Source organism: Schistocerca serialis, chromosome 11 (assembly GCF_023864345.2).
Source record: "Schistocerca serialis cubense isolate TAMUIC-IGC-003099 chromosome 11, iqSchSeri2.2, whole genome shotgun sequence".
NCBI classification, from domain to species: domain Eukaryota; kingdom Metazoa; phylum Arthropoda; class Insecta; order Orthoptera; family Acrididae; genus Schistocerca; species Schistocerca serialis.
In genome coordinates this window covers 184,661,993-184,687,949 of record NC_064648.1, presented here as the reverse complement: position 1 = coordinate 184,687,949, position 25,957 = coordinate 184,661,993, and the positions used below count along the sequence as shown (strand labels likewise).

General features: G+C 43.0%; 2 protein-coding genes across 2 annotated transcripts in view; one reads left to right on the top strand and one right to left on the bottom strand.

Moving 5' to 3' along the window:
* Window positions 1–25,957, bottom strand: part of LOC126427123 (uncharacterized) — a 525,102-nt gene that overhangs the window by 64,078 nt on the left and 435,067 nt on the right. The window lies entirely within an intron of this gene.
* LOC126427122 (ankyrin-2-like) overlaps window positions 1–25,957 on the top strand; it is a 91,500-nt gene that overhangs the window by 34,580 nt on the left and 30,963 nt on the right. Inside the window, exon 2 of the mRNA XM_050089349.1 lies at window positions 22,587–23,163. Coding sequence (XP_049945306.1) covers window positions 22,598–23,163 — 566 coding nt within the window. The 5' untranslated portion in view covers window positions 22,587–22,597. The remainder of the gene's footprint in view (window positions 1–22,586; window positions 23,164–25,957) is intronic.

Genomic DNA, 25,957 nt, shown 5'->3' with positions numbered 1-25,957 from the left:
TGAAAATTTTTAATAAAATATTTCGTTACATTAAAAAAATTTTAAAGCTAAATTTATGAAAACTGATATTTTGCTCTCTGTTAGATGTAAAGAAGTATTGGTCAGAGGATGAAAGTTGCTTTGGAGATATCTACGCAACAATACAAAAGGCGTGATGAAGAAAAACTCTGCACTCCAGCTATCAGAATAGCATTTTGGTCAGAAATACATTCGGAGAAGACCATGCTTGGAAGGCCTCAATTGGCGTGAAAAGCTGAAATGATGTTTCAGTTTGTGAACAATATAAAAAGTCGATTAAATAAGAACAGAAAAGTTTCTGCAGGCAGCAAGTCTAAGCGATCGAAGCGGTGGTCGCTCGGCCATTTGTTTCTGGACTGCAGTTACGAACCAATCATCGGACTGCAGTCAGGCGCGAACGGAACCAGAAGCACTGATTCAGGGTCAGACTCAAAACCAGGCTAATGCCATGAGACAAGGTAAGCCAGGAAACCACGAGAAAAATCTGTACTGAACACATGCGTGTAAAAGTCGACGGTTTGCAAAACAGTTCGCGCAACGAACAAGTTTGCGTTACTGACCGTAATAAGTGCTACCGATTTTAGAAACGCAAATGTTTAGAAATACTTGTTTTCTGTTAAAGTAAGTTATTTGTGGAAAGCTCGTAATGTTTCATGTAGCGAAGAATCAGTAGTTTTACAGGATCACACCTGCTTGACGCTTGCGCAGTATGCTGCCGCGCCTATTTTCAGTAATTTACCAAAAGAATTTAAAAATCTTAGAAGTAATCTACTCGCTTTCAAATCGAAACTGAAGTTTTCTCATGGACCACTCGTTCTACTATGTCGAGGAGTTCCTTGAAAAATGAAGTTGATTCCTGTGTCGTATTGTTGATTGCGTTTATATAAACTTATGGCTTGTCTTTTTTTCTGGTTAATAAACATATTATTTTATCTCTTATTACATTTATGTCGTAATTTCACGTACTGATACGTTCCGTGACCTTGGAGATTTGCTCCTCAATTTATTTCTACGGAACTAGATGTGTAAAATAAAAAAAAGTAATACTCTGTTGAAGTAATTTGCAAATGTGAGTAGAGGTTCACGAACTCACCGAACGCTTCCTATATTGCCCCCTTAATACTTAATTTGGTTTTGCTGAGCTACAGATTGTGACTAGACTTTGCATTCGTTGAAACCTGTGATGCTCTGTTCGCCGCAGTGGAAAATGTAACGACATGGGCATGGGACCACAGTGAATCTTTCCCCATCCGTCACACCACTCAGCATACACTCGACTGAGGCGTACTGTACTATGCTTCTGACTTTTTCCATCATTTCTGGTTCGCGTCTTGGTTCTCAGAGCTGAATAGTTGATGTTGTGTTCTCACATCCCTTAACAATAGTTACAGGAAACAAATTGCAAACAGTGTGTCTCGTATGTTTTCTAACATACGATAACAGACTTAAGCCGTCGGCACACGGAACGTGCATCGGAACGTTGAGCGTTGAGCGTGCCGAGTTTCTGACGTCACAGCGTGGAACAGCACGTGCGGGAGTCTTTCCGAACGTGCAGAGCAATATCTGTCGTGTCAGATATTCTGAGCGTTGACCAATGAGAAAACACAACGCCAGCTACGTCACACGCACGCCGTCTCCCTTCAGTACAGAGTTGTGAGGCGCCATATTGCCATTCATTTCAAGCCCATATGTATATATGCCGTTTCTGAACACCAGCAAATTGAGAATCACTGCAAAACCCGTTGTTAACTGTGTGATTCGTTCCAATGAAATAATGAGAAATATCATATTCGTGGCAAAAGAATTATTGTAACTTGTGTATTATGAGAGTAGGCTATTTGAAGGCAGCGACACACTGAAGATCCACCAAAACCGCATTGTTCTTGGTACAATTTGATATAATTAAATTTCAGTTAGTAACATATCTACGATTGTTTCCAGCACGGCGTAACATACTATGATTACAGAAAAGGTGTGATGTTGGTTTAGCGTAATGAATAGCGACAGTGTCCTCCGCCTACTTATCTTGTTGGGGGCGGTGGTTCGCGTCTTGACACAACCAAATTTTTTTTCCTAACATTCTCGTTTTTATTAGGTTCTGATACTTTATTATTAGTTTAATATAAGTATATGCTATAATATTTCATGTTATGTAAACATAAGTTCCAACGTGAGACAATACTGACCTTACGACTTATCTTAGAAGAAAGATTAAGGAAAGGCAAACCTACGTTTCTAGCATTTGTTGACTTAGAGAAAGCTTTTGACAATGTCTACTGGAATACTATCTCAAATTGTAAAGGTGGCAGGGGTAAAATACAGGGAGCGAAAGGCTATTTACAATTTGTACAGAAACCAGATGGCAGTTATAAGAGTCGAGGGACATGAAAGGGAAGCAGTGGTTGGGAAGGGAGTGAGACAGGGTTATAGCCTCCCCCCGATGCTATTCAATCTGTATAATCTGTATATTGAGCAAGCAGTAAAGGAAACAAAAGAAAACTTCGGAGTAGGCATTAAAATCCATGGAGAAGAAATAAAAACATTAAGGTTAGTCGATGGCATTTTAATTCTGTCAGAGACAGCAAAAGACTTGGAAGAGCAGTTGAACAGAATGGACAGTGTCTTGAAAGGAGGGTATAAGATGAACATCAACAAAAACAAAACGAGGATAATGGAATTTAGTCGAATTAAATCGGGTGATGCTGAGGGAATTAGATTAGGAAATGAGACACTTAAAGTAGTAAAGGAGTTTTGCTATTTGGGGAACAAAATAACTGATCATGGTCGAAGTAGAGAGGACATAAAATGTAGACTGGCAATGTCAAGGAAAGCATTTCTAAAGAAGAGAAATTTGTTAACATCCAGTATAGATTTAAGTGTCAGGAAGTCGTTTCTAAAAGTATTTGTATGGAATGTTGCCATATATGGAAGTGAAACGTGGACGATAAATAGTTTGGACAACAAGAGAATAGAAGCTTTCGAAATGTGGTGCTACAGAAGAATGTTGAAGATTAGATGGGTAGATCACATAACTAATGAGGAGGTATTGAATAGAATTGGGGAGAAGAGGAGTTTGTGGCACAACTTGACTAGAAGAAGGGATCGGTCGGTAGGACATGTTCTGAGGCATCAAGGGATCACCAATTTAGTATTGGAGGGCAGCGTGGAGGGTAAAAATCGTAGGGGGAGACCAAGAGATGAATACACTAAGCAGATTCAGAAGGATGTAGGTTGCAGTAGGTAGTGCGAGATGAAGAAGCTTGCACAGGATAGAGTAGCATGGAGAGCTGCATGAAACCAGTCTCAGGACTGAAGACCACAACAATAACAACAAACAGTCTCAAGAATTTGCAGACAATACTCTAGAGGCCTTGAAAACGTGTACTATCTGGATCTGTATATTTTCACAGGAGACAATGTAATACGCAACCTTCAGGCGACGAAATCGTGCACTTTTTGTAACTTCGTACAACACTTCATGGCAGTACTGGGTACAGCTTTCCTCAGTCGAGATCTCTGGCGCGGGTGTACAAGAATCTGCCGCCACGTCCTCCCAGTTGATCGTCTCGTGCGGCAGTCCAAGAACCCACATACTTAGACACTGTGCGGTTAGCTGCAGCTGCAGAAATTAAGCTTTTTATTTTACCTACAGTAACAGATACTACCAGAGGTAATGTTTATTATATGCCACCAACACATTTTGCGCCGTCACATTTTAATAAATCGAAAAGAGAACTGGGACTTTTTCATCATGGTTTTTTTTTTTTTTTTTTTTTTTTTTCACGCAAGTTCTAATGCTTACTTGCTGAGTCTGACACAAGGTGTTCGGAAAGGTGAAACTAAACCTGTTCCACTCCTGCATTTCGCCTTCATTAACCAGTCGCAGCTGAGCTACCTGCCACTTAGCAGAAACTATGAAAAGTTCGTACCATGACGAAACGGGACCAGTCGTAAGCGCCGGTGCAGGGTAGCTGTTCCGACCGCCTCGGAACGGGTGTAAACCGCCGCGCTGGCCGCGCCACGAGGGAGCCGACCCAGAATTCAGATCGCTGAGAGCAGCCGGCAGGAAGTGGGCGCAGGGGCGCAGTCTGCTGAAGCGGTCCAGCATACCGAATAGCCAGTCCATAGGAACTAATTACGGTACACAGCTGCAAGTTAGTCTGTAAGGTTTTAATGAAAACATGCGAGTCCGAAAAACAAGAGGGCGTGCTTTTCTCTTCAGTGTACTTGTAATCCCGGAAGAAAATTCAAAGCCTTTCACGATACTTCCTAAAACGAACATATTAGCTAACATGACAGCCCTATTCCGTCTACGTGTACGATGTTATTCAGAGATTCCTGTGTTGAATAAAGAGGAGTGGTCGATATTACACCTTTGGTCTTAAGCGCCAAGACGGCCGTCTAAAGGTGTGCGGTTGCGATAAAGGAGGGGCTCGTGTCATTACTGAGGAATGTTGTTTGGGCGTCGAAAGTGATGGAGGACGCAGTGACTCAATCGTAATGTAGCGCTCTGTCGCAGTACGAGTTCGGTTACGTGACAAAAACTGCCCGAAGCGAGGATCACGCCTTGCGCCTTGGCTTTCTCGAACAGTGGAGGGGGGAGGGGGGAGGGGGGGGGAGGAGCCTTCCTCTGCTCTGGACACAGCTTCGTTGCAAAATGTGAATTCATTAACCATGGGAGCACTACTTCATTTTAGGTTACGTGGAGCACCAACCAAGGACAACATTTGCCCGTGTCGCAATAGGCTTTAAAACCTTGTCGTCGTCGTCGGCTGATACTCGTATCCGAGTTTTCATTTCCCTCCTGAGATTTCCTTTGTCACGGTTCAGGCGTGGAAGTGTCGTTGATGGCTTAGCAATCCAATCCTAGCGTGTAACAGGCGGCCACAGACATTACAGCTGATGGAAGGTGGAGGACGTGGCAGAGCCTGGAGGAGTTTACGTCTCCGGCGTTTGTCATCCTCCATTCTTCGACGTTCCAGCTCAAACTTTTGAAGAGCATTTGAGGTAACTGAGCGCCAGCGACTTCGGTCTTCTGCTATTGTGGACCAGTTGCTCGGATCGATGTTCAAGTTTTTCAGATTTTTCTTGTGCTGATCCTTGTAACGTTTGAGAGGGGCACCTCGTGGCCTTTTACCTGTGCTCACTTCGCTGTACAGCATTTGGCGTGGAAGTCTGTCATTTTTCACCCGCTGGACATGTCCGACCCATCTGAGTTGATGCCCAATGATAAGAGCTTCCATGCTAAGCATTTTTGCTTTCTCTAGAACAGCCGAGTTGGATATGAAGTCATCCCATTTCACGTTCATGATACATCTTAGCTTCAGATCACAGCAATATAACATCCAAGTTTCGCAACCATATAGCAGGGTGGAAATGACTACAGCTTTGTACACCATCAGTTTGGTGTACAGTGCTAGGTCTTTATTCAGGAAGACACGCTTTGTATGACGTTCAAATGCTACATGGGCAGCACGCAATCTATTCTCCACATCTTTTCCAGATGAGCAGTTAGATGACAGTATGCTTCCTAGGTAGACGAAATGGTCCACTTGTTCCAAGGCTGTATCATCATAAATGGATATGCTGAAATCAGGAACGGAGGAGCCAGGAGTTGGCTGCGCCATCACCTTTGTCTTTGGAATATTGATGGAGAGACCAAATCGTTCGCACGCCCTGCTGAAGGAATCAACTGACAGCTGCAACTCTGTAGGTGAATGAGTTGGAGAAGCATAAACCTTGTAATACGTGTTTATTTCACGTCACTGTTTCACCAGTCTGAGATTAGTTTAAAAGTCCTGAGTGACAATATCACGAAAAGCGTAATGTTTGGAACATACTGGGTAAGCAAAAAATAGGTAAAAAAGTTGATATACGGTTTCTCTTTTGTGAAGTGCTACAAACAGTGGTCAAAACTTGGACAATGAAAGTTTGTAAAAACTAGAAACATAAACTCCCAGCTTGAAGATACCGGTTGTCTAGATTGTCTATACACCCTTTGATCTAATAACTGAGTTATACATTTTAGTGAGCGACGAAAAGTTTCACAAACGGAGAGGAAAACACTTGCAGAATTACTGGTTATGGTACAGTAAAAACTTTCGAGAAACTCTCTTCAGTCAGAGACAATACTACCATTTCTAGACGACACTTTTCCTTTGCACAGAAAAGGGCTTATTCTGAATTTCTCTAGCACAAATGGCAACTACAACTTCCGCACGTTAAGCCGGTTTTTGTTCAAATGGTTCAAATGGCTCTGAGCGCTATGAGACTTAACATCTGAGGTCATCAGTTCCCTAGAACTTAGAACTACTTAAACGTAACTAACCTAAGGACATCACACACATCCATGCCCGAGGCAGGATTCGAACCTGCGGCCGTAGCGGTCGCGCGGTTCCAGACTGTAGCGCCTAGAACCGCTCGGCCACTTCGGCCGTCCCGGTTTTTGTGATCTCATCTCTGGCTGCTTGGTTAGTTGTGTTCTTAAAGCACGGGGTCTCCTATAGCGTAAATTATCGGCAAGTAGACCCCTTTAGAGTCCTTCGATCACTCTTCTACATCTTGTTTCAAAAGTTACAATCCTAATTCGTGCAGATGTAGTTCTCTGGCATTTTACGAGGGCAGTACAATAAGTAATGCAACACATTTTTTTCTGAAACAGGGGTTGTTTTATTCAGCATTGAAATACACCAGGTTATTCCCCAATCTTTTAGCTACACAACACTATTTTTCAACGTAATCTCCATTCAATGCTACGGCCTTACGCCACCTTGAAATGAGGGCCTGTATGCCTGCACGGTACCATTCCACTGGTCGATGTCGGAGCCAACGTCGTACTGCATCAATAACTTCTTCATCATCCGCGTAGTGCCTCCCACGGATTGCGTCCTTCATTGGACCAAACATATGGAAATCCGACGATGCGAGATCAGGGCTGTAGGGTGCATGAGGAAGAACAGTCCACTGAAGTTTTGTGAGCTCCTCTCGGGTGCGAAGACTTGTGTGAGGTCTTGCGTTGTCATGAAGAAGGAGAAGTTTGTTCTGATTTTTGTGCCTACGAACACGCTGAAGTCGTTTCTTCAATTTCTGAAGAGTAGCACAATACACTTCAGAGTTGATCGTTTGACCACGGGGAAGGACATCGAACAGAATAACCCCTTCAGCGTCCCAGAAGACTGTAACCGTGACTTTACCGGATGAGGGTATGGCTTTAAACTTTTTCTCGGTAGGGGAGTGGGTGTGGCGCCACTCCATTGATTGCCGTTTTGTTTCAGGTTCGAAGTGATGAACCCATGTTTCATCGCCTGTAACAATCTTTGACAAGAAATTGTCACCCTCAGCCACATGACGAGCAAGCAATTCCGCACAAACGGTTCTCTTTTGCTCTTTATGGTGTTCGGTTAGACAACGAGGGACCCAGCGGTAACAAACCTTTGAATATCCCAACTGGTGAACAATTGTGACAGCACTACCAACAGAGATGTCAAGTTGAGCACTGAGTTGTTTGATGGTGATCCGTCGATCATCTCGAACGAGTGTGTTCGCACGCTCCGCCATTGCGGGAGTCACAGCTGTGCACGGCCGGCCCGCACGCGGGAGATCAGACAGTCTTGCTTGACCTTGCGGCGATGATGACACACGCTTTGCCCAACGACTCACCGTGCTTTTGTCCACTGCCAGATCACCGTAGACATTCTGCAAGCGCCTATGAATATCTGAGATGCCCTGGTTTTCCGCCAAAAGAAACTCGATCACTGCCCGTTGTTTGCAACGTACATCCGTTACAGACGCCATTTTATCAGCTCCGTACAGCGCTGCCACCTGTCGGAAGTCAATGAAACTATACGAGACGAAGCGGGAATGTTTGAAAATATTCCACAAGAAATTTCCGGTTTTTTCAACCAAAATTGGCCGAGAAAAAAAATGTGTTGCATTACTTACTGAACTGCCCTCGTATTTCCCCTCATTCTGCTGAGGCGCATCCATCTTGAACTCTGTGTGAAGCAGGCTGTAGACCATACACAGTGGCCGCCACCTCGTGTCCCTGTTTGTAGATTCTGTCCTGGACATTCGCTCTACAGCATCCACGCCTCCCTCTGTGGAGTTACAGGTTTATGTGGGTTTTCTTCTTTGCTGCATCAGCTTCTATTCCTGGCAGGAAATTTTTCTTTAGTTCTTCCTGTGCGACGCTAGAGACAACTGTTACTGGAGTCCCCTTAATCGATGAATCTGCGAATGCAAACTTGCAGGAATACACGTCTCTGCCTGCTGTCGTCTTAAGTTCTTGCGGTGTGCGTTTTCTGTAGGTTTTGAAAGTCCTAATCGAGATAAACTTTTCTTGAAGTGTATCCCCCGATTTTGCAGAAGTGCAGAAGTAGTGTGTCGAGACGATGCAACCTGTATTCTTTATTGGCTCCATCACCCTCTTCACAATCTCAAAAGAACCTCTGCAGCAGGTCTACTGTCTCCTGCAGCATAGATTTTCACTTTTATTATTTTCGTTATTCACCCGCGGTACTGAAAATTCTAGTAGGTATGTCCTATTTCCAAGGCTTGGCTTTGGTTCAAATGGCGCTGAGCACTATGGGACTTAACTTCTGACGTCATCAGTCCCCTAGAACTTAGAACTACTTAAACCTAAGGACACCACACACACCCATCCCCGAGGCAGGATTCGAACCTGCGACCGTAGCTGTCGCGCGGTTCTGGACTGTAGCGCCTAGGCTTGTCTTTGAGAGAAACTTGAATTGAGGGACGACCTCTGAAAAGACATAACATTTTGAGGTCCACCTTGTGCGAATATTCCTTTCAGTTGTTCAAATACCGTAACAGATAACGAGGTAAACTGCCATTAAATTAAAAATTCCCAACAAAGCATATATTTCAGAATCGCTAACAGGAGATTCATTTTTTCATTCACATTCTTCAATAATTGTACGGTCAGCAATTTTCCGAACTATTTCGGGAGTGAAAAATTTCTTCAGCGATTCACACATACTAGTTACTTTACCAGTGCTGGTTACTCCCTGATGTTTATGGACTAAGTTGACAAAATCACTTTTACATATTCCTAAGAGTTTCCTCAGAATATACTCAACCACAACTTGTAGCATATTTGGAGTGTTACCTCTGTGGATTGTTTCTTTGTCCTCCATATCTTCTTTATTTGAATTCTCTTCAACTTCTGTGTAATTGAAAGCACTTGAATCTGATAGTGTTTCATCTACAAGAAGTTCAGCGAGAATTTCCGCCTCGTTCAAGTCTCTATGACTCCTTGTAGGAAATCTTCCTCAAAAGAAACACGTTTCCTCTACTGTGGATAGGCTCTGAGCACTATGGGACTTAACATCCACGGTCATCAGTCCCCTAGAACTTAGAACTACTTAAACCTAACTAACCTAAGGACAGCACACAACACCCAGCCATCACGAGGCAGAGAAAATCCCCGACCCCGCCGGGAATCGAACCCGGGAACCCGGGCGTGGGAAGCGAGAACGCTACCGCACGACCACGAGATGCAGGCTCCTCTACTGTGACAAACTGCTAATACTAATGGTTAATCTATACATCAACCATGGAAATGAAACTAGACGACTAGAAGTTCAACGATGCGCCATGAAACTTGCATTCTGAGTTGCCAAATGAAATTTAGACCGAATTATAATGATGATCACAGCTGGCGCCAATACAGTGGAAAATATGCCCTTGAGCACAAAAGTTAAATTTCTGTCGTTATGATTTGACATTTTCAAATGGGAGGACTGGCGATCTGTTATGTTAAAATGTATGGATAAAAATCATATTTCAAGATCGCTAAAGCTCCTTCACTGATTACTAGTTTCAGATCATTGACGAGCCATTTTCATATCTAAAATAAAAAAAGCATAAAGAGGTGAACAGCAGTATATGTCTTCTGTTTAAACTTCCGTTCTGTGATACCTACCAGTAAAAGGTACTAGTTCGTTATGTGTCCATCAACCACCAGGCATTACACAGCATTATAATCTCTTGAGCTGAATCGCTCTTGGCTGTCAGGCACGCACTGGAAAATTTTATAGAGCGTGGCATAAGTAATGACATACGAAGTGCACCTGGTAAGTGGTGTAAAGCTTTAATCTCAGCTAGTGCTTGATTTGTAAACAAAGAGGTTCTGATAGTGAGACCTTCCAGGGTGGGAGTGAGGGGGGGGGGGGGCTGCGGTTACTGAAATCTAGACTTGTTGAAACTTTATTTTAACGCTTTTCTGCACATTTTAAAGTGTCCATACAACATCTGTACTCGTAAATTATTTTTTGCTCCTCCTATATCTACAGGGTGGTCCATTGACCGTGACCGAGCCAAATATCTCACGAAATAAGCATCAAACGAAAAACTACAAAGAACGAAACTCGTCTAGATTGAAGGGGGAAACCAGATGGCGCTATGGTTGGCCCGCTAGATGGCGCTGCCATAGGTCAAACGGATATCAACTGTGTTTTTTAAAATAGGAACCCCCAGTTTTTATCACGTGTTCGTGTAGGACGTAAGGAAATATGAATGTTTTAGTTGGACCACTTTTTTCGCTTTGTGATAGATGGCGCTGTAATAGTCACAAACGTATAAGTTCGTGGTATCACATAACATTCCGCCAGTGCGGACGGTATTTGCTTCGTGATTTATTACCCATGTTAACATGGACCGTTTACCAATTTTGGAAAAGGTCGATATCGTGTTGATGTATGGCTATTGTGATCAAAATGCCCAACGCGCGTGTGCTATGTATGCTGCTCGGTATCCTGGACGACATCATCCAAGTGTCTGGACCGTTCGCCGGATAGTTACGTTTTTTAAGCAAACAGGAAGTGTTCAGCCGCATGTGAAACGTCAACCACGACCTGCAACAAATGATGATGCCCAAGTAGGTGTTTTAGCTGCTGTCGCGGCTAATCCGCACATCAGTAGCAGACAAGTTGTGCGGGAATCGGGAGTCTCAAAAACGTCGGCGTTGAGAATGCTACATCAACATCGATTGCACCCGTACCATATTTCTATACACCAGGAATTGCATGGCGACGACTTTGAACGTCGTGTACAGTTCTGCCAGTGGGCACAAGAGAAATTACCGGACGATGACAGATTTTTTGCACGCGTTCTGTTTAGCGACGAAGCGTCATTCACCAACAGCGGTAACGTAAACCGGCATAATATGCACTATCGGGCAACGGAAAATCCACGATGGCTGTGGAACATCAGCGACCTTGGCGGGTTAATGTATGGTGCGGCATTATGGGAGGAAGGATAACTGGCCCCCATTTTATCAGTGGCAATTTAAATGGTGCAATGTGTGCTGATTTCCTACGTAATGTTCTGCCGGTGTTACTACAAGATGTTTCACTGCATGACGGAATGGCGATGTACTTCCAACATGATGGATATCCGGCACATAGCTCGCGTGCGGTTGAAGCGGTATTGAATAGCATATTTCATGACAGGTGGATTGGTCGTCGAAGCACCGTACCGTGGCCCGCACGATCACCGGATCTGACGTCCCCGGATTTCTTTCTGTGGGCAAAGTTGAAGGATATTTGCTATCGTGATCCACCGACAACGCCTGACAACATGCGTCAGCGCATTGTCAATTAAGGAAGGCGAACTACTCGCTGTTGAGAGGAATATCGTTACACGTATTGCTAATTGCACTGTGGTTGACGGACATCATTTTGAGCATTTATTGCATTAATGTGGTATTTACGGGTAATCACGCTGTAACAGCATGTGTTCTCAGAAATAAGTCCACAAAGGTACATATATCACGTTGGAACAACCGAAATAAAATGTTCAAACGTACTGTAATGACACATTCCTATGCAGAGACATACAATATCTTAAAAGCTGCGCCAAAGATAAATTGAGAGGCATGTATATTATAATCTTTGTAAAGTTCACATTGGATTCTCTTTTGTTTGATACTCCAAGGAGCTAAGGAACACTTTCGATTGTTGCCTTGTGGAGGATGGACGTGATTTTTGGACTGTGCGGAAAGGCAGCCATATGGTTGGTAATTATGGTTTGTGCGACGAGCACAGGAAGTCTTATTGTGTTGTGAATAAAAAATAGTGAAAAGTATCGAAGTGTTACGAAAATTATTTAAAGCAACGTAGCATTGTATTCCTTGGTTTCCACCGTCTTCGTGAAGTGAACCGATGCCGACTCATGATGGTACACACGGTCAACAAAGAGAAGAACATCGATGGCGACTAATGAATTAATATTGTGGCAGAAGGACTAATTCTACGGCTAAGGTGAGAACTCTGATTAAATCAACAATGACGTGGAATTTAAAATGTAAAATGTTTTTTATTTATTTCGCCACACTGGCGACCGTGACAGGACAGTGCTGGTGGAACAAAGAGTAAGTACTTCATTGTTGTGCTACAAATGTACTTGTACTAATTACTGTTTCTCTGTTACATGACGCACATGGAAAATGACGAATAAAGTGAAACAGTATTAACTGTATAAACGGATGGCACAATAACCAGAAGGAACAAGGACAAGGATTTACAAAACTAACGTAATCGTGAGTGATGCAGTTCAGTCGGAATTAAGGTAGGAAAGCGCAAACGCATGCAGTGGCTGCACCTTGGCTTAGCTCCACTTAAAGCAGAACCTTTTCCTGTCCATATTAAAATCCTGGTAGTGTTTGTGGCAACACACAATTACACTTTGATAATTACTTTTTTATGTTCAACAATCGCAGAATTAGAAGACGTAGTGCGCCATCTTGTAAATTTCCGACGCGCAACAAATAACAATCGCGAGATATTTTTATTAATTCAACTGCGAGAGAATTTAAAGATTTAGATTAACAGTAAAGTACAGATAAAAATAATATCTTCACAATGGAATCGGAGAACTTTAATTTAACAAATGTTCATGGACACGTCACCGATTCTGACAATAGTGACGTAAATGATGACGCAATTAGTTTTTCAGCACAACATAATGTAGAAGTAAATACAATTCAATTGCACTCCACAGGGATTAACAATAATGAACCACTTGCAAATGAAACCTTGTGCACAGTCGATGAAGCATCGATTACCAGATCAGATGAAAATATTTCGCGTGAAATCAGTGAACCTAGCCCGGTTTCGATTCAATCAGACCGTGGCAGAGAAACAATGGCAACAAATAATGGCATAAATACAAACACACAAGCTTCGTCAGTTACGCTTGAGGCATTATATAGTCTGATATCAAATGTGAGCGAGAAACTGGCGAATCTAGAAATAATGACAAACACAAAATTGTCAAACATGGAAATTGGGTTCCAACAGCAGTTTTCAAGTGTAAACACGCAATTTGAAAACATACACAGACATTTCGATCAACGCTTAAATAAACTCACCAATGAAATCGATCAAAAGATCGAAGACAAAGTCATCAAAACCGTCAATAGTGTATACAATGTATTGGCAAATGACTTAGAAAAGAAATTGTCAGATCTTACAATCAAACAGGAACAGGAACTGTCAGAAATAGTAGAAACACACAATCAAACACAAACCGTACAAAAAGAAATACATGAAAACGTACAGGCTATTCAATTAAATTTAACAAGAGTACAGTCCGCATGTGAAGAAATACCTGACCAAGTTAATAAAGTTAACGAAGAAGTCGGTTTTCTGAAACAGGAGACTCGACGTATCAACGCGGACATTATCAAAATAAATGAAACTTTAGAAAACGGTAATGTAAATGAATCAATAACTGACCGGGAAACAAAACTTTTTGAAAAATTAGGCAATGAAATCAAAGTAGCCGAGGACAGAATACGTAAGGAAATTGCTGGTAGACTAAACGTTTCAAATGACTTGCCTACGTCAAGCAGTAGGCAGCGCGACACTTATTCGCCCGTGCCAGATTACGATGTCAATAACGCAGAACATCACGCGCCCTGTCCGGCGTATGTGCACGCACCGGCACAGGCAAACAATGGCTATTCGCCAAACGCGGTGCTGCAACAGGCAGTAGGCGTGTCGCCTTTCATCTCGACGATTCTAGTCGATGAGAGCCTGTTGAAACATAGACAGTTTCCAGTTTTCTCCACAGAATCCAGAAAAACTCATCCAGTCGTATTTGTAAGAGCATTTAAAAATGTCTTACCAAGAAACTGGACTGAGGCACAGAAGATTAGATATGTAGTAGGCTTCACACAAGGCGACGCACTTTTGTGGGCCACAGACATGGCTGAACAGTGCGTCACCTACGAACAATTTGAACGGGCTTTCTTGGAGAAATATTGGTCTGCTGGGGTCCAAGAAAGACTGCGCCGTGAAGTATTCAACCCACAACCGTTCAACCTCAAAAACGGCGGGTTGAGAAAGTATTTCGAAAAGTACTTGAATAAGACGCGCTATTGGAACAATCCAATACCGCACGTAGATGTTCTCAAAATTCTGAAAAACAAACTACCCGCGAACTTACGCGAAAAATTGGTAACCATACCGGAGAACGACCTTGAATACTTTCTTTCCGTGCTTGACTCAATTGATCTAATATACGAAGAAGAGCCGAGCACAGGTAATCGGAATGAATATTCCGGAACCAATCAAAACAACGGTAACGGATATCATTTTAATGGCAGTGGACAAAACCCACACAGTTGGCATCCGTATGCGACAAGGCCAAATAATGGAACCTGGAATTACGGAAATCGGAGGAATTCGGCGCCACAGAGACGTGAAGACCGAAGGTATAGTACAGATTACGGTCCACGCCGGTATGGAAATGATAGAAATCACGTGAATGATTGGTCAGGCCCGCGTGATGAAAGGCGGCACACAAATGAAAATTACAATAGTTACAGTAATAGGAATGATAGACCAAGGAGGAATAGCGACGGCCGGTCGCAAGAAAATGTTGCACGCAGCGGTCTGGAAACTAATTGGCGACAGAATAACCACTCAGTACACTTTGTAGAGGTAACGGACACTACTGAAGCAACGCCGTTGTCTCCCCCGGTAAACAACAATCGGTCGTAATGAGCCCCCACCGGCCGACCGATTTGACAACAGGGGGCACAAACAAGCACACATTACATCTTAGACAATTATTTTTAAGATATGGTCAGGATGCGACCGTAAAAGATGATCTATGTGAAGAAGAGATGAAAGCACCGGACAAGGTAAGTGACCTCGTGCAGGCTGTAATAACAACAAAAAGATAGGAAACGTTACAGAATTTAACATTGGACAGGAAGTACTATTACGTACCCACCCAAAATCCTCTAAAATTAAGGCATTAAACAAAAAGTGGCAGTTGTTGTATGATGGCCCTTTCATTATAATAGACAAACCTCACCCAGGATGTTATCTGTTAGGTAACACACGAACGGGCAAGGTGAAAGGGTTATACCCCCACAAGGACATCAAGGAATTTTTTCATTAAAGGTTGTATGTTATTTTAGCAAAATTGAAATTGTACAACCTTGGATCACATAGTAAAATTGCTGTCATTAACCTAAGAAACTTGCGAACAACTGGGGGCATATGCCAGCTTAAAAGCGCATATTTAACCAAACCTAATGAAACATGTGTTACTGTGAGTCTTAACACTATAAAAATAAACCATACAGTACTTTTGTAGTCTAACTCAGTTATTTAAGAGAGGGGAACAAAGACAAATTAGCGCGAAGGTCAGAGTTTGTTCGCTTGAGACGAGCAACAAACCACACGTCGAAGTTGCAATCCAACGCTCAGCTCATGAGCACGCGATAGCTGCATGTCAAGACGAGGTCATTGGCCGCGCTGTAGGCAGCGAGCCGGGGAGAAATCTTCCCCCCTTCCATGTCCGATCAGCTGAGCGTATACAAAGCGCAAAGGCGCATGCGCAGTCGAGTCCAGGTGTCACGTGACTATTACACGATGGTGGCTATCACGAATAATGTTCACCAACAATGCAGAGTTTTCCCCGCACCTACAGTCCAGTCGTGGTACGTAAGCGCGCATGCGCGGAACGTTTAAAAGTTTTGGGACCACTCTTACTATGAGACACAGAGACGAAAGTCATTCAAAAACAAGAAAGGAAAGGGTACACAAGTCTTGTAAACAGTAACTTAGAAAATTTAATTATAAGCTGGTATTACGTAATAAAAGTGAACATACAAGTACATACTGGTCATGGACGGTATTGTAATATTGTAATATTATACTGAGTAAAATCTTAGCTTGTACGGAAGGAGAAAGAAAATAGAAAAAAAATAAATAGATAAATAATGCAGATATATAACCGGAAGAAAGGCTATGTACACGAGAACAGCACACAATTACATATAGGGAAAAAGCAGCAAAGAGGAAATCAAAGAGATAACGCATACATTTACATTACACAGTAGATAGCGATTTTCAGAATGAACAACAAGGTAAACGCGGGAATTTTTGTGACTAAGGAAAAGAGTGACACAAGCTTTAAAATAGGAAAATAATAAACAGATCTATGCAGCGTGAGTAATGAACTGAATCGCTCTCAAAACAAATACCTAGAGTTTATAGAGAGAGAGACACACATTAACGTTAGGAAACACCTGAAGCACTCAGCAAACAACTTTGTAGAATATATAAGCTATACACGAGGGTACATGTACGAAAGCTAAAGTGTAAAGGAGGAAAATAGGGAATGTTGCGCATTAATGGACTGTAAGGCAGTTATGTATGTAAGAAGAAATATTTAGTTGTAAGTATTATTAGTATAAGGGACGATGCTCAGCACACCCTGAATTATTTTGGAATATTGAAGGAATGGTGCAGGGTACCGAAAAAGGGCCCCACCAGCAAAGTGTATATTATAGTGGTAGATATTTTTTTGTGTATAAACGTATGTATGAATGTGTGAAAGGCGAAAGAAGCCCTGTACATGTACTGAACTTAAACAACGTAGAAGTGTATAAGGAAAATTAAACTCTAAGAGAACCTCGTATAAAGAGGTATACCTAACATCAAGAAACAACTTAATTAAAACCGTAAGACTCTACGAGTTTACGAGAAAATACGAAAAACCTGATACAAAGTGCAACATTAGCGATGCTTCACTCATGTATGCTAAAGGAAGGTATGAATTACTTTACCCACTTGAAACATGAAAGGATAAATCATGTTAAAATTATATCTTTCATACATATAACGATTTACAGTCACAAAGAATGAAAATGATGTCGCCGCTATACGAGAAACAGGTAAGTAGTGTGATCGACGACCTGTAAGCAAGGGAATCGTCTATAAAATAAACTATGAAAAAAAAAAGTCATAAAGAATTTCATGCTGCACTGAAGCTATGAAAGTCTGATTGTTCGTGTACATAGATTTTCATGACAACCGATGCATTAAAATGTCTATTTTTTCTCCCATGATAACACAAGACGCCTATAAGCGCACTTTAATTGAAAATGATGCACGCACACAAGGGCGTGCCGCTATTATGAAACACTGTACATATTAATAGTAGCTAGACCATGAACTTCAAGATTGTATGTTTATATGTCCATGTTAAGGTAGGAAGTTTTATTAGGGTTAATGATTTACAAGCACACCAGAATGTGCTTACGCCCAAAACACTGTACATATTAGGGTTATGCTGCATATAAATGATTATTTCGTGCATTTTCAGATTTTATACGCGAAAAACCGTAGCATACACGTAGTCGTCGCCACTACCCTAAGTAGAAGGTAGAAAATTCCCTTCCCAAGCTTCAGTGGAGCGGCTACAGGTGTATTCTCTGCATGCTGATGCATGTCGTTGCGTATGAAGAATACGTAACGGAGGTAAACCTTAACTTATACTCGAGTTCAAGAAGGAAAACAAAGGACTTGTTCCTTCTAACAGATTAATGGAAAAAGGCGAGTGTGTGTGTCAGTAAAATCCAAGACGAAGAAGCCACTATGAGTGGTCAAAAAATTTTTCAATTTTAGTCGATAGTTTTTCCCTGTAGTTAATGTAAACAATGTATTGTATGTATTGTATGTTATTCCATTGTATGTGATGTATTTTGTATTTCATGCCAAGTCCCGTGACTTACAAATTATGTGCATTGACCAGAAGTATTGAGGGGAACGAATCTCAGTACAATAGGTAAAAGGGGTTAATGCGAAGAAAAAAAAGTGTAGTGAAAAGGAAGTTTCGATCGCAATACTCGCGGTTAAAGTGGTGTGTGTGTAGAAATTAAAATTGTGCAAAGTAGTGCTACGTTGCAAGTGTCAGCGAGCCTAAACAAGTGACATCGAAAATTGAAGCATGTATCGTCAAACGACCCATGGCGTCACGGTAGGAAAGGACAATGCCAAACAAGTTTGACATGGTACGCTTCTTACCAGGAGCTGCATCGACGGGATCGTCCTCCGCCTCGCACATAGTGTGGTGTGTTCTTCGGGGCACATATTCCAATATACCTCGTCGTATCCAGTCTAAGTACTGGAAGGAACTACAAAAAGCACACGCATACTGAGGTTCGGAAGTCTTGACGGTACCCGCACGTCGGTGTATATTCAGTGCACTGGCGCGCGCATTCAACCAACGTCGCCAGCTAACGGACGACCAAACAATCAGGCGCGCGTATCACCCGCCCATATTCAACACGGGCTAGCGAACAAAGCTCGTCGCCCCAGAATAAATACAGAAGGCAATACAAGGACTTAATTTTCACCTCTGATGAGGAAGGAAACATCTGTATGTAACGTTGTATTCATTGTATATTTTATTGTACAAACTTTACTACATGATGTCATTTTCTCAGTATTAACCAGAACTTTGTATATTAGGATTAAGGTTTGTAAATATTAGCATAAGTATACCAAAAAACTGACACACACTCAGAAATACCAAAGAATTCACAGTGCCATGAAAATGAGACAATAAAAATGAAGTGTGTAAATAAAAGACCCCCAAACCTATCAATTGCAAGGTCGACTACTGTATCCTGCCAATCAAATAAAATTTTCTAGTGACAGTATACAGTAGGGGGGCAGTTGTAATGACACATTCCTATGCAGAGACATACAATATCTTAAAAGCTGCGCCAAAGATAAATTGAGAGGCATGTATATTATAATCTTTGTAAAGTTCACATTGGATTCTCTTTTGTTTCATACTCCAAGGAGCTAAGGAACACTTTCGATTGTTGCCTTGTGGAGGATGGACGTGATTTCTGGACTGTGCGGAAAGGCAGCCATATGGTTGGTAATTATGGTTTGTGCGACGAGCACAGCAAGTCTTATTGTGTTGTGAATAAAAAATAGTGAAAAGTATCGAAGTGTTACGAAAATTATTTAAAGCAACGTAGCATTGTATTCCTTGGTTTCCACCGTCTTCGTGAAGTGAACCGATGCCGACTCATGATGGTACACACGGTCAACAAAGAGAAGAACATCGGTGGCGACTAATGAATTAATATTGTGGCAGAAGGACTAATTCTACGGCTAAGGTGAGAACTCTGATTAAATCAACAATGACGTGGAATTTAAAATGTAAAATGTTTTTTATTTATTTCGCCACAGTACCTACGATCTGTATTTGAATTTAAAAAAACCTACCTGTTATCAACTGTTCGTCTAAAATTGTGAGCCATATGTTTGTGACTATTACAGAGCCATTTATCACAAAGCGAAAAAAGCGGTCCAACTAAAACATTTCTTTACGTACTACTCGAATATGTAATAAAAAATGGGGGTTCCCATTTAAAAAACCGCAGTTGATATCCGTTTGACCCATGGCAGCGCCATGTAGCGGACCAACCACAGCTCCATCTGGTTTCCCCCTTCAAGCCAGACGAGTTTCGTTCTTTGTAGTTTTTTCGTTTGACGCTTATTTCGTGAGATATGTGAATTTGTTTGGCCTTCCGTTTTATGAAAATGTTAATGCACCGATATACGCTGTATTTAGCATTGCTTTGGTTTATTTCCAGTGCAAGTAGCTTAGACATTCTAAATAAAGATATTTATGGAATTTTCTGTCGTTTCATGGACGAACAGAGACATATTACAGACTTGATTACAAAGTGTTAATGTTCCACAATGCTGTGGAAGACCAATACTGTGTATTCCGGTTATCTGGAAATAATAAAAAAAATTAATACGTTTCCACAGAAGGACTCATACCCGCGATCCTGACATTATTGTTCTACACTGTTCCCCCGGTGCCGGCCAGGGTGGCCGAGCGGTTCTAGGCGCTACAGTCTGGAACCGCGTGACCGCTGCGGTCGCAGGTTCGCATCCTGCCTCAGCCATTGGTATGTGCGATGTCCTTAGGTTAGTTAGGTTTAAGTAGCTGTAAGTTCTAGGGGACTGATGACGCCAGAAGTTAAGTCCCATAGTGCTCAGAGCGATTTGAACCATTTGTTCCCCCGCGCCAATTGCCGCCAGGGAACAAGGCTAACATAAATGGTTCACGGGTCCGCCGAGACATGTCACAGTGCGCTTGGCCCTAGGAGCTGCTCCGTCGCTCATTTTCATATGCGGCCGAGGCCTGCACGTACAGTTATGGGACGACGTCGGCGTTGACGTACAGCCGCCGTCCCCCCTGTCACTCAGGTATGTGTGTGTGTGTGTGTGTGTGTGTGTGTGTGTTCTGTGTCTTTCTGTGTGTTGTGTCTATCTCTCTCTCTGTGTGTGTGTGTGTGTGTGTGTGTGTCTCTCTCTCTCTCTCTCTCTCTCTCTCTCTCTCTCTCTCTCTCTCTCTGTGTTCTGTGTCTGTGTGTTGTGTCTCTATCTATGTGTGTTGTGTCTCTATCTATGTGTGTGTGTGTGTGTGTGTTTGTGTGTGTGTGTGTGTGTGTGTGTGTGTGTGTGTGTGTCTTTCTGTGTGATGTGTGTCTGTCTCTGTGTGTGTCTTTCTGTGTGTGTGTGTGTGTGTGTGTGTGTGTGTGTGTGTGTGTCTCTGTGTGTCTTTCTGTGTGTGTGTGTGCGTGTGTGTGTGTGTGTGTGTGTGTGTGTGTGTGTGTGTGTCTCTGTCTCTGTCTCTGTGTGTGTCTTTCTGTGTGTGTGTGTGTCTCTGTGTGTCTTTCTGTGTGTGTGTGTCTGTCTCTGTCTCTGTGTGTGTCTTTATGTGTGTGTGTGTGTGTGTGTCTCTGTGTGTCTTTCTGTGTGTGTGTGTGTGTGTGTGTGTGTGCAGACAGCAGGGCCACTCAGGCCAGGACGGGGCAGCAGCAGGGGTGAGCGCCTCCGCCAGCCTTCTGCCTGTGTCAGCTTCGCAGCCGTGGTGTCTTAGCCCTGCTGCTGGGTCACTGGTCCCTGTCCTGCACCCACTGTGTGATTCTGTCTCGTTTGTGTACGACCACCCGTTTCACTTTTCAGAGGTGGAGTAGTGAGTTTGCTTCAGCTGCAAAAAGTCAGCGTAACAAACTGTCGTAAGCGTAGGCTGCACGTCAGGCAACAGCCAGCGAGATGTATAGCTTCCGCATGTCAGGTCTTATTTGTTTAATCTTCCATTAAAATGTCTTCGGTTCACATGAGTAGTGGATCGATTTACGGTGTTGTCTTTCGGAAAAGCAAGCGCACCACTGTTGGTCGAAAATCGCCTCTCAGCTGCACAGACATCAGATACTGGGTGTCGCGTTACGTCCAGTACCTTACATACATAGTCCTGGACTGTACAAAGAAACTCTCACTACAGAACAGTAGAAACGTAACACTAAACCGATAAGAGCACTCACAGTCTATCAGTTTACACTGTTGAAAATCTTCCACTATTTTAGATACATATACAGCTTGTCTTGATGTAACCACAATCCTTGAGCGAATAATTAATTGTACAAGTGTAGAAAAATAAGAAAACGTCGAACATAAATAGACTCCTCAAGTACTAAGAGTTTGGCTCCATGAAGGAAGCCAGATATGATGGACTACAAAGTTCCAAACCGGTGTAATACCATCTAGTCATCTACCAAAAGTACTTTCGTCTGTGTGTAGTGCCTGTGTGAAAATCACCTGGAACTGCAAATATGTGCAACATGCCATTAAATGGCAAGGTCCCGTGGCAATAGAGCTAACAGTACCTTTAGTACACTAACCGACACGTTATGACATCCAGTCGGTGAACTGGGTCCTGCGTTAGAGCAGTAGTGTTCCTGAGCATGTGTAACACGTCACTGGAAGGCGTGAGATAATGAATCAGAAAAATCTCACCAGTCACAAGTTTGCGAGTTCCATATGATTGTGTCGGAAAATGTGTGATCTGACACTGAGATAGAAACAATTTGCTATGTTTATCTTCTTTCGGTGTTTTGTAAATTTCCCATGTGGACAACAAGGAGTAAAATTTTAAACAGTGAAAACAACGTCCATTTAATGCTAAGGTGTATATATAAAGTAAGTAGTCCACTGATTGTTTGGCAGTGGGTCCCCAGTCTCTGATTCCTCACTTTCCACTGTATTCAGCAATGGCATCAGTCTATCATACCAAGAATATGACAGTGCTGTAACTGACAGATGATGCCCACATTTATCAACCGATACTTGAGACTGGTCTGCCTGTTGCTTGTAGAAGTATCGAGAGTCATCTGTAAGCTCAAAGGGCTGCTCGGTAATGCCATGTTTCAGAATCATCCGCAATGGAAGCAGTTAAGGACGTAAAGAAGTCGATGGCCGTGAACCTGGGCGACCTCATGGATGCTGGGGACGACGCCATGGTCATACTCGTGGCAGGCGACACACGGCTGGTGGTGCACAGGGCCGTCCTGGTGGACAGGAGCCCCGTGTTCGAGGCCATGTTCGCCCACGACACCCTCGAGGCCAGCAGCGGCGCGGTGAGCATCGCAGACGTGGGGGGCCCGGTGCTGAGGCAGCTGGTCTCCTACCTGTACACCCTGCAGGCCCCCCAGCTGCCCAGCGCGGTCCCCGAGCTGCTGGCCACAGCGGACAAGTACGGGCTGTTGAGCCTGAAGGCGGAGTGCGAGCGGCAGGTGGCCGCCCAGCTGACCGTGGAGACCGCGGCGGCTGCAGCCACCCTCGCGGTCCGCCACTCCTGCTGCAGCCTCAGGCAGGCCGCACTTGCCTTCATCAAGTCCTGTCCGTTCGAGGTGATGGCCACTCAGGGATGGGCAGATGCCATGCGGAAGCAGCCGGAAGACCTAATTGAAGTCAGTCGGCTGCTGTACGATCCACCGCCACAAACCAGGTAAGCATTAGGCAACCCACTCATTTGTGTCTCTCAGTTCTGCATGTGTGTGTATTTCCGAGTGTACAGTTTTTGCCACTGAGTTTCCTTAGCTGTGTCTGCTGTAAAATACACTATCATAGACTGTCATTTCCTGATACTTCGTGGTGCTATCATTGCCCTCTTGTAGTAGGTTCATTGAATCCCTGAACTGAACCCAGTTCACTACAAGATCTACATATACATCTACATCCATACTCCGCAAGCCATCTGACGGTGTGTGGCGGAGGGTACCCTGAGTACCTCTATCGGTTATCCCTTCTATTCCAGTCTCGTTCGTGGAAAGAAGGATTGTCGGTATGCTTCTGTGTGGGCTCCAATCTCTCTGATTTTATCCTCATAGTCTCTTCACAAGATATACGTAGGAGGAAGCAATATACTGCTTGACTCTTCGGTGAAGGTATGTTCTCGAGACTTCAACAAAAGCCCGTACAGAGCTACTGAGCGTCTCTCCTGCAGAGTCTTCCACTGGAGTTTATCTATCATCTCCGTAACGCTTTCGCGATTACTAAATGATCCTGTAACGAAGCGCGCTGCTCTCCGTTGGATCTCCTCTATCTCTTCTATCAACCCTATCTGGTACGGATCCCACACTGCTGGGCAGTATTCGAGCAGTGGGCGCACAAGCCTACTGTAACCTACTTCGTTTGTTTTCGGATTGCATTTCCTTAGGATTCTTCCAACGAATCTCAGTCTGGCGTCTGCTTTACCGACGATCAACTTTATATGATCATTCCATTTTAAATCACTCCTAATGTGTACTCCCAGATAATTTATGGAATTAACTGCTTCCAGTTGCTGACCTATTTTGTAGCTAAATGATAAGGGATCTATCTTTCTATGTATTCGCAGCACATTACACTTGCCTACATTGAGATTCAATTGCCATTCCCTGCACCATGCGTCAATTCGCTGCAGATCCTGATGCATTTCAGTACAATTTTCCATTGTTACAACCCCTCGATACACCACAGCATCATCTGCAAAAAGCCTCAGTGAACTTCCGATGTCATCCACAAGGTACGTTAGCTAACAAAAATCATTAAAGAGACAATTGGTAGACACTATTCTGTTGCACTACATGTGTACAAAAGTGGGTCCTTAGGTTTTAACGTCAAGTGTCAGGACAAACGATACATTCACTGTGTGAATACAGCGTAAACCCTTCTTCTGTGGACATAAAGCTGTATTGGCCATCACAGGCTCAGACACAGTGACCTGTGTAGTTTTAAACCAACAGACTTTATGGGTTGCTGTAGGCCTGTTTAGATAAAGTAGCGTTTAAAGTTGTTCTGTGCCTCTGTGTCCGATGACAACAAGATACCTTCGAATAATGCCACGCTGCATAAAGTCAAGGTCCAAGTGTGTCACTTATAGCTGATACCTTAAACAAGATAGTGCACTGCAGCATGGTTCAAGGAGGGCTCGAATATATACAATATCTTTTTAATTGCTGTTGATCTGTGGAATTTTTTTCGTCTAGTAAAGCAGCCCCCCCCATGAACCATGGACCTTGCCGTTGGTGGGGAGGCTTGCGTGCCTCAGCGATACAGATAGCCGTACCGTAGGTGCAACCACAACGGAGGGGTATCTGTTGAGAGGCCAGACAAACGTGTGGTTCCTGAAGAGGGGCAGCAGCCTTTTCAGTAGTTGCAAGGGCAACAGTCTGGATGATTGACTGATCTGGCCTTGTAACAATAACCAAAACGGCCTTGCTGTGCTGGTACTGCGAACGGCTGAAAGCAAGGGGAAACTACAGCCGTAATTTTTCCCGAGGGCATGCAGCTTTACTGTAGCATGGAGAGCTGCATCAAACCAGTCTCAGCACTGAAGACCACAACAACAACAACAAAGCAGACTGTCAGAGTAATTGCTATTCACACCTCAGTACTATAGCTTTTTCTGTTGCGTAGTTGTCTGTCACTTTATTTCTACATGCAAGCCATAAGTCAGTAGCTTTCCCAATTTAATTATTTGTTCTCTCCAAATCTGAACAGTACAAGGAAGATTTTGAACTACTTTAAAGGCACATTATACCAAAGAGTAATGGCTTGTTGTCAGGGCGTGTATGCAAGATGTTCAGAAAACCAGGCAAAGTAAGCATAGGTGCTCCAGTATATGGCTGCTCACACCTCATGCTCCGTGAGACCACCTCAGTGTTGAGTGTTCCCACATCATTTCGTTCTCTTCTCTGTTCAGCCATTATATAAATCTGATGCAGTACTTGGATACATTCCCTTCTATGAAACATAGAATAATATGCTTTACTGTGTGCTCAATCAATAGGCATCTAACGCCTGCTTGCGTATCTCAGTTGCTCTGTGGCTTTAGTACAGCCACCGAGCGAATACCACAGAATATCTTTCCACTGTGGCACTCCCTACAGCATTATCGATCCTGTCTATTGATGTTGCTATTCCACCTCTGATAGTCTAAATATTAAAGAGTCTCTGAGACCAAAATTCCCTTGTTTCTGCACCATCTTACAGTTACAACTGTCTGTACAATTTTAGAAGCCATGAACACTGATAAATTTTCTTTTATTTTTCATCTGTATTTTGGAATTTATGCAATATCTTTTGTGCTATTTGACATACTGGAAACCTTGTTTTGAGATGCCACTACCTGCATTCCCTTGACCAATTGTAATGAACTTATAGCCTATACTGTAAATCATTCAGTGTGTTTCTCTTTTGTTCAATAGAAATCAAAATGAAAATTCATGTTTCATTAATGAACATATTACAGTTATTAT